The sequence below is a fragment of the Sarcophilus harrisii genome, chromosome 2 (assembly GCF_902635505.1).
Source record: "Sarcophilus harrisii chromosome 2, mSarHar1.11, whole genome shotgun sequence".
Lineage (NCBI taxonomy): Eukaryota > Metazoa > Chordata > Mammalia > Dasyuromorphia > Dasyuridae > Sarcophilus > Sarcophilus harrisii.
In genome coordinates this window covers 495,114,213-495,126,920 of record NC_045427.1, presented here as the reverse complement: position 1 = coordinate 495,126,920, position 12,708 = coordinate 495,114,213, and the positions used below count along the sequence as shown (strand labels likewise).

Sequence of the window (12,708 nt, the reverse complement as noted above, 5' to 3'; positions counted from 1 at the left end):
TGTAGGAAGTTGACATCTCTCCCTGAACCAGATACTGTAAAGTCTCTGCTTGGAACCCTGCTGCTGCAATGTTTGTGAGAGGTCACTATGAGAAATACTTACAGAATGCAATCATGTCAGCACCTTTTTAAGTTTGAAGGAGGAGAGAAGCAGAACCAAGACACTTTTCTTCTTCCCCATCTCCCCCCCCAACCCTTTAGGCACATTTCTTTAAAGAAATCACAGTCCAGTATTTAAGTTTAAAATACCTTTGCAGACTACAGATGGAGGCCAACCTCTATAACAGTCTAGAAGTGACTCTTTCCAAGCTTTCCCTGGGGAAATCATTTCTTTTCCCCCTGCTGATAAAACTAAATGGGAATTATGATTTCTTGTATAAAAAAAAGAAGGATGGAGGAGTCCTGCTCCCCATGCCCACATTAATTCCCTCTCCTTGACTCCTTCCCCAGTCCTACTCAACTTGCAACCTCGGCAGGGCGTGAGGTGGTAGTGCTGGAGCTTTGTGGTACACACAGGACCTCTAGGATCTGAATTTCATGGTTGGGCCGCTCTGGCTGGAACTTGAGCACCCAGGGGTCCTTGAGGATGTCCAGGATGGTAGCACGCTTGGCAGCCTGGCGCAGCATCATGTGAATCAGGTTCTGGGGCAGGGGAGAGAGAGGCCATCGCTGAGCTTGTCCTGAATTATGCTGCCTAGGCAATGGCAGCATCTGGACCTGAGACAGGAGCAGGAATGCCCACAGTACTACCCTAGGGAGAGGATTAGACTGGGATTCCCTTAGATATGCCCAGGGTTAATACTTGGATAGGGGATGAGTGCAGGGTGGTATCAAGATCCATGGAAGAGCAACTGTCAGTTTCCTTCTCTGTCCTGTAGCAATGGAAGCTTAAGTTTTCTTGTACTCAACTAATTTCTGATCCAGAGGAAAGTAGTTAATTATCTCCATTGGCCTTCTCTAGTGCTTTGGTCATGGGGCCAGTGGGAATAAGTGAGATTCCTGGGATAGATCCTAATTAATTGAGCTTTCCCCCCAACCCTCTTGTGGTCCCTTTTAGATTTGTACCCCACTTTCTAAGGGTCAGCCCAAGGGCCCAGCCCTCCCAGGGAGGCCAGCACCTTGCACTCCTGAGAGACGGGGTGGTTAGCTGGGAAGTTGACCTCCTTCTGGGTCTCTCGAAGCAGCTTTTTTAGGTTGGTATCATCGAAAGGTAGATGGGCAGCAACCAGAGTGTAGAGAATGACACCCATGCTCCAGATGTCAGAGAGGAAAGGGTTGTAGGGCAAACCCAGCAAGATCTCTGGGCAGGCATAGGCAAAACTACCACAGTAGGTCTGGCTGAGGTGGGAAAAGCAGCCCATGAGGTGTTGGGAAGATTTCTGCTGGATCTGGACGGTAGTTGGCACCATCTTGGCAAAGCCGAAGTCAGAGATCTTCACATTTTCCCGCTTATCCAGCAACAGGTTCTCCAGCTTTAGGTCCCTACCAGCAGCAGAAGGCCTGGGGGTCAGGCAGGGGCTGGGGAGAGGGGTCAGTATTAGGCTGGGAGCTAGAGGGTCAGGGGTCAGAGGAAAAAGGTGGGGAAAATGAGCAGGGGTTTGGGATTATAGGGGGAAGCAAGTCTAGGTATATGGCTATCAGAGGGCAAGAGACTTGGGGGTTGTCAGGCTACTCTGTATACTATTATGCACAGAAAGGGTTCTAAATGTCTAAAACATCATTGAAATGGAGAGGGAGAGACTAGCCTAGTTGTGGGGAGAATGGTGAGAAGGGAGTTAAGGTAGGAGATAGGCATGTATTTTGGCGGGGAATAGGTTAATAGAGAGGAGGCTAGGTAAGCTGCAGTGAGACCACCCCCCTCTGGGAGCCAAAAAGTCCCAGATGGCAGTGCCCTCACCGGTGCACGATGCCCTTGCTATGCAGGTAAGCGATGCCTAGGGTGAGCTGGGAGAACCACTTGCCGGCAAGGGACTCAGAGCAAGCCCCATAGCGCTGGATCCACTCAAGAACATCGCCCCCCTGAGCCAGCTCTAGGATCATATACACACGAGATGTGGTCTCAATGGCCTGGTAGAAGTTGATTAGGTACTTGTGCCGCGAAACTTTCATTACCTGGTCCCAAGGAAGGGAGTTCATCAGACCTGGCAGGGGAGAGCTCATGGCTTGACTTTCAATACTTTCCTTCCCTTTCATAGCTAAGTTATTAACAGTAGTGATTTCTTGTATCTATATAAGACTATAGCTTAACCAAGCTCTTTTATTTACCTAGATCTTATCTGAATCTCAGAATAACCTTATTAACCAGGAAGAGAGGGATATCATTTTACAGATGAGGAAACGGTCAGAGAAGCAAATTAGACAGCCAATAAGTAGGTGGTAAAGACAACTCAGGCCATCAAACTTCATGAAGCAGAGGTAAATGCTTTGCAAAGGTGAGCTAATTGGCCCATGTCGGTATTTTAGGCTCCTTTCCTTTTGGCAAAGGAGAGAGGGTTGTTTTGGAATGGAGAGAGGATCAAACACTGCCTGGAATTGGTGGAGTTTGTGCCAAATACCTCTGCTTCATCACTCTCCTAAACCCCTTGCAATCAGGCTTCCTTCCATTTCAAGTCACCTACGTATCACCATATCCAATGGCTACTTTCCAGTCTCTGGAAAGCAGCTCACTGCTGCTTTTGGCCCAACTGACTGTGCCCTCTTACTGCACACTCTCTTCTGCTATGGATTCCTACATCATCTCTTGCTTTTCCTTCTATCCACCCTAACCACTTCTTTGATTTTATCAGTACCTCCTCTCCCTAACCCCTTCATGTGTATCTTTCTCTAAAGTTTCTTGTTGACCTTCTGCTCTTCTTGCCAAACTCATTCTCTCCCAAGGCTTCAACCATAGTCTCTCTGCAAAGGACTTCTCAAGTGCAACTCACCAGAATGCCTCATTATGTTCAATACATCTAAACATAAGCTTAGTATCTTTTTCTCTGAACCCCATTCTTCCTTCTGACTTTACTGTTTTAGCCTTCATCCTGCCTTCCATGTTCACAGCTTTGATGTTATCTTTCCTGCTCCTCTCTTACCCACCTTTCACATCCAATTAGTTACTAAATTATTTTGATTTCATATTTGCAACACTCTTGAATCTATTCCCTCTATTCCTATTGCCATTTTCCTAGTACAAGGGGATACATTATCACCCTATCAAACTCCTAAAATAGCAGCCTAGTTAGGCCTTTCTGCATCCACTTCTTACCTCTCCACACTTCATATTATTGTCAGAATAATAATCTATATTCATAGACTTAGTAGTTTGCTTACAAATCCTAAATGACTCTTTTGCCTCCTAAGCAAAATTCTAGCTCTTTTGGCATTCAAGATATCATCTTAGCTCTTTCATCTTAGATTTTTATCTTTCATTCTAAATTCTAATCAGATGACTTGTCTCCTGCCTCTTCTCAGTAGTATGCCTTTTACTCCTTAACCCATTGCCTCCCCCATCTTGTCTAATTGAATTCCTACCCACTATCACTTCAATAATGTAATCATTAACATCAATTAGTAAATGAATTTTAAGGATGTCAAAGCACTTTACATTATCATCCCACTTGATCTGAGTAACAACCCTCTGAGGTGATAATACTGTGGATTGGGTCATCCCCATTTTATAAATAAACCTAAAGTCAGAAAGATTAAGTAGTCCACACAAGGTCACACAGCTAATAAGTATCAATGGCAAGATTGGAATTCAGAACTCAGTTTGGAATCCAATATAATGATACATTTATTGTACATAAATTGTGTAATTTATTGTATAATATGTGATGGGGGAAGTTTACTTAGATACCACAGTGAATATAGCACTGTGCCTGGAGGCCAGAAGCCTGCGTTCACATCTGATCTTAGATACTTATTGGCTAGGTGACCCCGAGCAAATTGCTTAACTTTGTTTACCTCAATTTCCTCAGCTGTAAAAATGAGAAAAAAGAGCACTTACCTAGCAGGGTTGTTGTGAAGATCAAATAAGATATTTGTAAAGCATTTAGCACAGTTCCTGGCACACAGTAGGTGCCACATGTTAGTATTACTATGTTTGTTTATATCTTATCCCTGTAATAGGTAACTCCAAGAAAGAGAGCACTGTCTCATCTATGATAAGTATATTAGTGTGGTGTGAAACAAAATCCTATGGGAGGTATACGTGGCAAGCTCATTGCTGAATGGGGACAATTTGGGAAGGCTTCCTGAAGAAGACGGCATTTGAAGGAAGCAACATGGTTATCTTGAAGAGAATGCTGATCTTGGAATTAGGAAATCTAGGTTAGGTTAATGACCATGTTGAATGAATAGATCATGGATAAGTTACAGCCCTGTTTGGGGGAGGCTCTGGTACACCTAGCCCCATCTTGATGAAGGCCCCAATAGCCTGACCCTCCAAACTCTTGCCTCCCTCTCCCATCCCCACCTGGATCTCACGGGGCAGGAACTTGTTAAGATAGTCCTCAGAGGCTTTCTTTTTGGAGATGATCTTGACAGCAACATGGACTTTTTGCTTAGTGTAGTAGGCCTCATAGACTGTGCCGTAAGAGCCATTACCAATCACCTTGCCTACTTCATAGCCATACTCTTCCATGACAGAGCGGTGGGCTGTTGTTGGTTGCTTTGCTGCCTGGGTGACATCCCCTCGCCCCTTAGTAACAGTAACATTGGCGGGCTGAGGGGAATGTTCACCTAGCCTGACTTTCTCGTCCAGGGAGGCTGACGCCCTTGGCCGCTGGGGGCTGCGGCGCCGAAATGAAGCTGGCCCCCAAATGCTTGCCTGTATATATACCCCGGATGGGGCACAGGGCTTTGTTGTCTAATAGGAACTTGGAGGGGGAGAGGAAGGAGGAGGGATGGACTGCTCTTTTTGTCTCCAGTAGCTGTTGTTCCTTCTTCCTCCTCCTGGTTACGGAATTCCCTCAGTTCCCATGTTCCGCACACATCACAATCTGTTCTCCACCCACTTACTGGCCACATAGCTCAAGGAGGAAGCATGGCTTGGGAACCTGCAAGGCCCTTGGCAAGCTCCAGGTGAGGTACCTCCACTGATACTTCTTTATCTCTTCTGTCAAGTTCATGATAATCTATAATGACCCGGATGGTCATTGTCAGTCATCTCAAAGGGATTTGGGAGGGAATAAAGGCAGTTGCAGAGGTATGCTGGAAAGAGATAGGACAGTCTTCCTCAGCAAGGCAGCTCAAGGAGATGCAATGGAACAGTAGATTTAAGACTCAGCAGAATGGAGTAGCTGGGCTATTTAATCGTCTCTCTCAAGGTTGCAATTTCTTCACCTATAACATGAGTGGGTTAGATGACATGATGTCTTAGGTCCCTTCTTACCCTTAACCATAACTTTTTCTAAGAGCAGTAGGCCTCTTCTATTTCGTCCTCTGCTGGAAAATCACACATACACATTACTGTATAAATCATCAGGTAAAATTCTAAATTCTCTACTAAAATAGTTATCCCTGCTGGGCCTAGAGCCCTAAGTTCTTATGTTGGTCACATTCCCAATTCCAGAAAGTGGGTAGTTGCCTAAGAATCATTTGAATGAAGATAACCAATCACTAGGTCTTCTCTAATCTTATGCTTGAGGAGAAAGTTGCTAGAAAGGAAATAATCCTATGCAGAAATAATCCCACAGTGGGATATTAAGATATCTGCAAGTGAAGAAGCCTCACTCATCTCAGAAGGCAGTCTTGCTTCCTCCATATGTACAGAAGAGAGATCAGGATGATTCTATCTCCAATCCTTGGCTGACTTTGTAATAGCTATCATTTGTTTAGCAAGCCTTCTGGAGCAGTACATATGGAGAGCTGAAGCCTGCAGCACTGGAAAAGGGTGAATGTTCATTGGCAAATTGGAATTGGGTGGTGATTTTCATCCCCATCTCCAATGGTAGTCTAATGTAGAGTTGTACTCCAACCATCTATTTATCTCCAGGAATAGGAGGAGAGGAAGTTCTGTGGGTGATTTGAGTTTTATAGAGAGGTCTCAAGTTCTCTGAGCAAATACCCAATGTCTGGAGGTGGTAGAACCACTAGGTGGGTCTCTCTGAATAAAGATGTTTCAGCATTTGACTTGAATCGAGGTCAAAAGGTTTTTCCCCGTCTCCCAAAGCCCAATTCTCTTTTTACCTACCCGGGATGAATTTCTCCGGTCTTTTTGTTGCTTGAATTCGAGGCATGAAATGGTGTGCGCAATGCCCCCCACCTGTTTTGATGGTGTTTGAATTGGGGCTGACAAGTGGTGGTATAATCTCTGGAGAGAGAATCGGTTCAACCCACCCATGAACCACGAAAACGCTAAGTAATCCTTTTGATCAGGTACCATGTTTTTTTGTTCTTGGGAATTAGACATCAGTGGGAGGGCTGGAGGAAGCAGAGCCTGGGGATCTCCGAGAGAGAAGGGTTCTGATCAGAATGACAAGAGGAGAGGCAATGTGGCTTAGGCTCTTCAGGCGGTTTGCTGCCATTCCCCTTTCCCAGCGCCCACCTCTACAAACCACTAGAGTTCTCTTTGTCTCTCCGACTTTCTACTTCCCGTCCCTTCTGTTCCCTTATATTCCGTATTGCAGGGCATTTAGATACGCGCCTCAGCTGCTTTATCAGCAGTCACTGCCTCACACGGGGGACGGGGAAGTAGGTAGTTTTCCCTGGAGGCTCCGAGGAGGCTTCTCATCAAGGGAGGGTCACTGACTGGTCTGGATCTGGAGTAAAGAATACTAGGTTCAAATCCAGCCTCTGCTGCTAGGGCCTCACTCTCTGGGGGCGCGGTTTCCTAGTCTGTAACGGGGCTCTCGGGGTCCCCCTTTCCCATCCTCCCCTGCCTGACCGTTACCATCCGTGCCTCGGACCCGAACCCCGCGACAAGCACTCCAGAAGCGCCAGGGTTGGAGGGGTCCCTGCCACAACTCCTAGTGCAGGGAAGGGCGCCGGTCTTTTAACTCCGGCTAGGGGGTGTGACTCCTGCGGGGCTCCCGAAGCCCGACCGGCCGTGGCGGCGTGTGAAGTCCCCGCCCTCTGTGGGCGGAAGCCCGGAAGCTTGACGTGTCCTGGGCTGCCCAGGCAGCTTGCCGAAAGAACTCCCTCCCCTTACCCTCCCGACCCCCGCTCCGCCGTCAGAAACAGGCCGGCTTGGCCACGGGACAGTCCCCCTGACAGGCGCCGCCGCGGAAGGGACGGAGGAAGGGGAGAAGCATGTGGAATCGGCTTTAAAGCTGCAGCCAGGGCAGCTGCTAGAAACAGGCAAGTCCCGGGCCAGCCCCTAGCTCGGCGGTCCATTGGACGTCAGGACCTCTCCAGCGCCGCCGCCGCCGCCGCTCTGGGAAAGACCCCAACCAAGCGCCCGTGGGCAGTAAGGGGCCCGCAGAGGCCGCCGCCGGCGCCGCCTCGGTCACCCTCCGGCCTTAAGTGAGGACCCCAGGGCTCGGGAGGCGGAAGGTTTAGAGCCTGCCGAGTTTCCATAGAAACGGAGCGGGGGCGGGGCGGGGCGGGGGCGCTGGGCGCGGAGGCTGCCCCTGGGCGGTCGGGGGAGGGTCCGGGGTAGTACTCTCAGCTGCCCTGGCCTCGAGCTGGGCCTGGTTATGAATGGGAGGAAGGGGGCGTTCTCACAGGCTGGGCTCGGGGCCTGTCCGGGCAGCACCGAGAGGCTGACTCCTTAGAACCCTAAGCTGGAGCTGGAAGGAGACATAGGTCATCTAGCCCATCCTCGATTTACAAATGAGGAAACTGAGGCCGGGGAGAGGGAGCAATGTGCCCCAGCTCACCCACGTAGTGAATGGCGGCTCTGGAGCTTAAAGTTGGAACGGGCTTTGGACGGGAGCCGGTCCGTGCCCCCTTTATATGCCCAAGACGCAGCCTGAGCTCTGAGGGATGGGGGGAGAGAGGGTCGGGCTGGATTTGTGTGACACTGACTTTCTGCCAGGTCAGGCTGCCTTCAGGATGACAGCTCTGGACGCCTCTCTAGGCGGGCCCTGCTGGTGGCTGCCCGTGCTGCTGGTCTTGGGCTCTGGCCGCATTCCTGGGGTGACCGGCGAGACCCACTATCAGCCCGGAGACCCCGTTATGTTATATGTCAACAAGGTGGGGCCTTACCACAACCCGCAGGAGACCTACCACTACTACCAGCTGCCTGTTTGCTCCCCCGAAAAGATCCGACACAAGAGCCTCAGCCTGGGTGAAGTGTTGGATGGTGACCGGATGGCCGAGTCCATGTATCAGATCCGCTTCAGAGAGAATGTTGAGAAACGGACTCTCTGCCAGATGCGGTTAACTTTTGCCCAGGTGAGCATGTCTATGGTTACCTCTTCCCCTATTAAAATCATACCTTACACTTTCATAGCATGTTCTTATCTTAAAAGTGTTTTTCCTCATAATCATCCTATGTGGCAGGGCTTTTTAAACTTTTTCCACTTGCAGCCCCTTTTCCATAGAGATGTTTATGCAACCTCAGGTATATATGTAAAATAGGTATACAAATCAAATATTTACTGGTGACAACATATTGATGATAATGTATTAAATGACCCCATGTGGAATCCCAACCCAGTTGAGAAGCTTTGCTGTAAGGTAGTGAGGATAGGAATTTTTATTCTAGTTTTATTTTTTATTTTTGCAATAATATTTTATCTTTCATTCTCAAAGAGATTGTTTTATCCAACAAATTTCTTGTAATAGTAATAGCTAGCATGTACATAGCACTTACATAAGCGCAAAGAGCTTTGTAAATATCTTATCTTATCCTTGCATCAAGGGAAACTGAAGTTAACGGTGGTCTTCTCGATTTGTCTAGGGTCTCACAGCTAGTAAGTGTTTGTAACTAGATTTGGATTCAGTTCCTTCTGACTCCAGATTTATCACTCTATCCACTGTGCTGCCCTGCTCCTTTTCTTCATATCTACCCTCTTCCATATTTCCACAAGCAAATCCCGTTTTAAGGCAGAATTCAGACCGTAAGGAAACATGGTCTCACCTTTTTTTATATAGTACCATAATGTCATTTTCACCCTTCTGGAGGATCCTCAGGAGAATGAACTGATTATCATATAATGAAGTTCTTCCACCACTCTGTTCCTGAGAGGATCTTGTCCAATCCTATCTATCTTTCATAGGTTGAACGGCTGCGCCAGGCCATTGAGGAATTATACTACTTTGAATTTGTAGTGGATGACCTGCCAATTCGTGGCTTTGTGGGCTACATGGAAGAGAGTGGTTTCCTTCCACATAGCCACAAGATAGGACTCTGGACTCACCTGGATTTTCACCTTGAATTCCATGGGGATCGAATTGTTTTTGCCAATGTCTCAGTTCGTGATGTCAAGCCTCATAGCTTGGATGTGGTACGGCCCGAAGAGCCTCTGGACCTCACTCACACTTACAGTGTGCACTGGTCTGAGACTTCAGCAGAACGTCGGGGAGATAGGCACCATGGGGATGATGGTGGATTCTTCCCTCGAACACTGGAGATCCACTGGCTGTCTATTATCAACTCTATGGTGCTGGTGTTTCTACTGGTGGGATTTGTAGCCGTCATCCTCATGCGGGTCCTTCGCAATGACTTAGCCCGCTACAATTTGGATGAGGAGCCAAACTCTGGTAGTTCCACCGATGACTTTGACCAGGGTGACAATGGCTGGAAGATTATCCATACTGATGTTTTCCGCTTTCCCCCATGTCGTGGTCTTCTCTGTGCTGTGCTTGGTGTGGGTGCCCAGTTCCTGGCCCTTGGCACTGGTGAGGGGAACAGGACCAACTAAAGATATCTCCCTAGGGAGTGGGACTGTTGATCCAGCTAAGGAAGACCTAGAAAGCGAGGCAATCTAGGGCTCTTGGCTCTATTCATAAGGTGATGGGGGAGGGGGCTTGGCCTCGGCAACTCAAATTATGGTACTCTCTTGTTGGGAAGTATCTGGTTCTTCTCCCTGAAAAATAGGAGCGCTACAAAGCATGTTCCACCTATGGGTTTACAGGTTTAATACAAAAATTGGTAGTTTCATGTAGAGGGGATAAGAGGGAACAAATTCTTCCTTTGGAGTTCCTGTTTGAATGAGGGGAAAGGCTGATTTGGATAGGGAAGATCTAACACAGGCTTCACACTATTACCCTGTAGGCATCATCGTCATGGCCCTGCTGGGAATGTTCAATGTGCACCGGCATGGCGCCATCAACTCAGCAGCCATCTTGCTGTATGCCCTGACCTGTTGCATTTCTGGCTATGTGTCCAGCCACTTCTACCGGCAGATTGGAGGCGAGCGCTGGGTCTGGAACATCATTCTCACCACCAGCCTCTTCTCTGGTGAGAACTTCACTCACCCTGGGTTGGGCCAAAATGGGCTTTAGAGGAGGGTTGGCCTGAGGCAAATTTGTATAAAAGGTTTTTTGGTTTGTTTTTACAGTGTTCTCCTCTGTAGGAAAATGCTTACATATTTGTTATGTGATAGCTACTGGACCTTCACTACAATACCCCAACCAGGCCTGCCCTTCCAGGGCAGTAGTCTAAATTCTGAACTTTTCTAGTCTCTAGTTCAACAAAAATGTATTGCAAAGTTACTTTTCTTAGCTATACAGGGGTAAAACAAAAGGTCCCTGCCCTCAGAATTCTTATGGTTTTATATATCTGAGTCTAATAATCAAAATGTATTCATGCCATGTCCCTCATTCTTGATATTGTAATCAATCATGGTGTTACACTGGAGTCTTAGACTTGGAGTCAGGAAAACCTGAGTGACTTCAAATCTTGTCCCACTAGCCCTGTGATCTGAACAAATCACTTAACATCCCTCAGGTTCAGTTCCTCATCTATAAAATGGAGATGATAATAGCACCTTTTTCACTGAGTTGTAATGATCAAACTAGATAACATAAGAGATTTTACAAACCTCAAAGCATTATATAGACACCAGCTCATTATTTTTAATAACAGGTGGTAGAGGGTAACCATCTCTCTTAGTTACTATTTGTTTTGAACAATGCCTTAATTCAAATACTTTCAATTATGGATATGATAGCAGACTTTGGTGGAAAATGGGAAGAATTCAGGAACAATGAGTTCTATTCACATCTCTTAAATCATCCCATATAGATAGACTTGGCCCTATTATCGAGACACCTGTTGAGTTGAACACAAGACCAAGAGTAAGGATAATTGGAAAAATGAGTGGTGGGGGTGGGACTAGGTTCATATAGAAATCTAGGGCTAGAATGGCAGGTTAGTTCCCCCTCTTCCCCCTTCAGGTCCAGTCTAAGTGGGTCTCCCCAAGAATGTGACTTCCAATGCTGACTCTACCCTCCTGGGGGCCCCATCCCTGCAGTGCCTTTCTTCTTGACTTGGAGTGTGGTGAATTCTGTGCATTGGGCCAATGGATCGACACAAGCGCTTCCAGCCACTACCATCCTGCTGCTGCTAACAGTCTGGCTCCTGGTGGGCTTCCCTCTCACTGTCATAGGTGGCATCTTTGGTAAGAACAATGCCACTCCTTTTGATGCCCCTTGCCGGACCAAGAATATAGCCCGGGAGATCCCGCCCCAGCCCTGGTACAAGTCTACTGTCGTCCACATGACCATTGGTGGCTTCTTGCCCTTCAGGTATTTATACTTCCCACCCTCCAGGACCCTGATTCCCTACAACTTAGCTCAGCCTCAGAGATAATCATAAAATTGCTGGTCTGGTCCTATCCTACAGAGAACGTTTCCAATTTTTTTTTAAAGCTTTCTAGAGATTTTCTGTGAATCTGTTACATTACTTCTGTCATCATAGGAAACTTCTGATTTCTGATTTTATTTTTCCTGTGGTTACTAAAGCCTACCATAATTTATAGATCAAAGGGGGGACCAATAGGCCCACGAGGAGGTGTTACTTGGGGTATCAAAAAGGGGGCAGCCCAGATTGGCCCCCTGAAATGCCCTGGGTTGGGAGTGGGAGAGCCCTCGGGCAGCTGCATGCCCTGACCCTCGGCTTCTCCTGGCAGTGCCATCTCGGTGGAGCTCTACTACATCTTCGCCACCGTGTGGGGCCGCGAGCAATACACGCTCTACGGCATCCTCTTCTTCGTCTTCGCCATCCTGTTGAGCGTGGGCGCCTGCATCTCCATCGCCCTCACCTACTTCCAGCTCTCGGGGGAGGACTATCGCTGGTGGTGGCGCTCCGTGCTCAGCGTGGGCTCCACCGGTCTCTTCATCTTCTTCTACTCCGTCTTCTACTACGCTCGGCGCTCCAACATGTCGGGCGCCGTGCAGACCGTGGAGTTCTTCGGCTACTCCTTCCTCACGGCCTACGTCTTCTTCCTCATGCTGGGCACCATCTCCTTCTTCTCCTCCCTCAAGTTCATCCGCTACATCTATGTCAACCTCAAGATGGACTGAGTTCCCGGCGACCCCAGACCCGGCCCCTCTGCGCGGGACGCTTGCTGCCCTTTCCCGGAGCCAGCCCCGGGGCCAAGGGAGGGACAGCAGGCGCAGGGGGGAGGGCGGGGGTCTCCAAGCGGCTGGGCTCCTCCCCCTGCGGCGTGCTCTTTGAGCCGGCCTCCTCCCCCTGGGGAGAGGCCCTTCGAGTCTATAAATATCTATATATAGAAGGACTTATATATTAGGGTTTTTAATTTGCTTTTCGTTTTGGTTCCAATGATTTTCTTTTTACAACTGTCACAATAAAGTTTGTTAAGAAACCACAACGCTG

At 48.0% G+C, this 12,708-nt stretch overlaps 2 protein-coding genes across 4 annotated transcripts; one reads left to right on the top strand and one right to left on the bottom strand.

The window, feature by feature from the left end:
- Positions 1–232: 232 nt before the first annotated feature.
- TSSK4 (testis specific serine kinase 4) lies at positions 233–7,060 on the bottom strand. Of its 2 annotated transcripts, none has more exons than XM_023499562.2 (4): positions 4,456–7,060; positions 1,897–2,111; positions 1,118–1,517; positions 233–641 (listed from the first exon to the last, which is right to left on the bottom strand). In XM_023499562.2, exons 1-4 carry the CDS (start codon positions 4,621–4,623, stop codon positions 456–458), a joined length of 969 nt encoding a protein of 322 aa, XP_023355330.2. In that variant the 5' UTR covers positions 4,624–7,060; the 3' UTR covers positions 233–455. The 2 variants fall into 2 exon arrangements, with proteins under 2 accessions (XP_023355330.2, XP_031810956.1); XM_031955096.1 differs by having other exon boundaries at positions 1,118–1,481; positions 4,456–7,059.
- Positions 7,061–7,080: 20 nt separating this feature from the next.
- TM9SF1 (transmembrane 9 superfamily member 1) lies at positions 7,081–12,703 on the top strand. Of its 2 annotated transcripts, none has more exons than XM_031955092.1 (6): positions 7,081–7,445; positions 7,965–8,318; positions 9,146–9,767; positions 10,144–10,329; positions 11,345–11,618; positions 12,002–12,703. In XM_031955092.1, exons 2-6 carry the CDS (start codon positions 7,977–7,979, stop codon positions 12,393–12,395), a joined length of 1,818 nt encoding a protein of 605 aa, XP_031810952.1. In that variant the 5' UTR covers positions 7,081–7,445; positions 7,965–7,976; the 3' UTR covers positions 12,396–12,703. The 2 variants fall into 2 exon arrangements, with proteins under 2 accessions (XP_031810952.1, XP_031810951.1); XM_031955091.1 differs by having other exon boundaries at positions 7,960–8,318.
- The last annotated feature ends 5 nt before the right edge of the window (positions 12,704–12,708 follow it).

Coding starts and splice junctions, on each gene's coding strand:
- TM9SF1 (XM_031955092.1), top strand. CDS start 7,977: ATGACAGCTCTGGACGCCTCTCTAGGCGGGCCCTGCTGGTGGCTGCCC. Junction 8,319..9,145: donor TGCGGTTAACTTTTGCCCAG/GTGAGCATGTCT, acceptor TATCTTTCATAG/GTTGAACGGCTGCGCCAGGC. Junction 9,768..10,143: donor GTTCCTGGCCCTTGGCACTG/GTGAGGGGAACA, acceptor ATTACCCTGTAG/GCATCATCGTCATGGCCCTG.
- TSSK4 (XM_023499562.2), bottom strand. CDS start 4,623: ATGGAAGAGTATGGCTATGAAGTAGGCAAGGTGATTGGTAATGGCTCT. Junction 1,518..1,896: donor AGCAAGGGCATCGTGCACCG/GTGAGGGCACTG, acceptor CCCTCTCCCCAG/CCCCTGCCTGACCCCCAGGC. Junction 642..1,117: donor CCGTCTCTCAGGAGTGCAAG/GTGCTGGCCTCC, acceptor CCCCTGCCCCAG/AACCTGATTCACATGATGCT.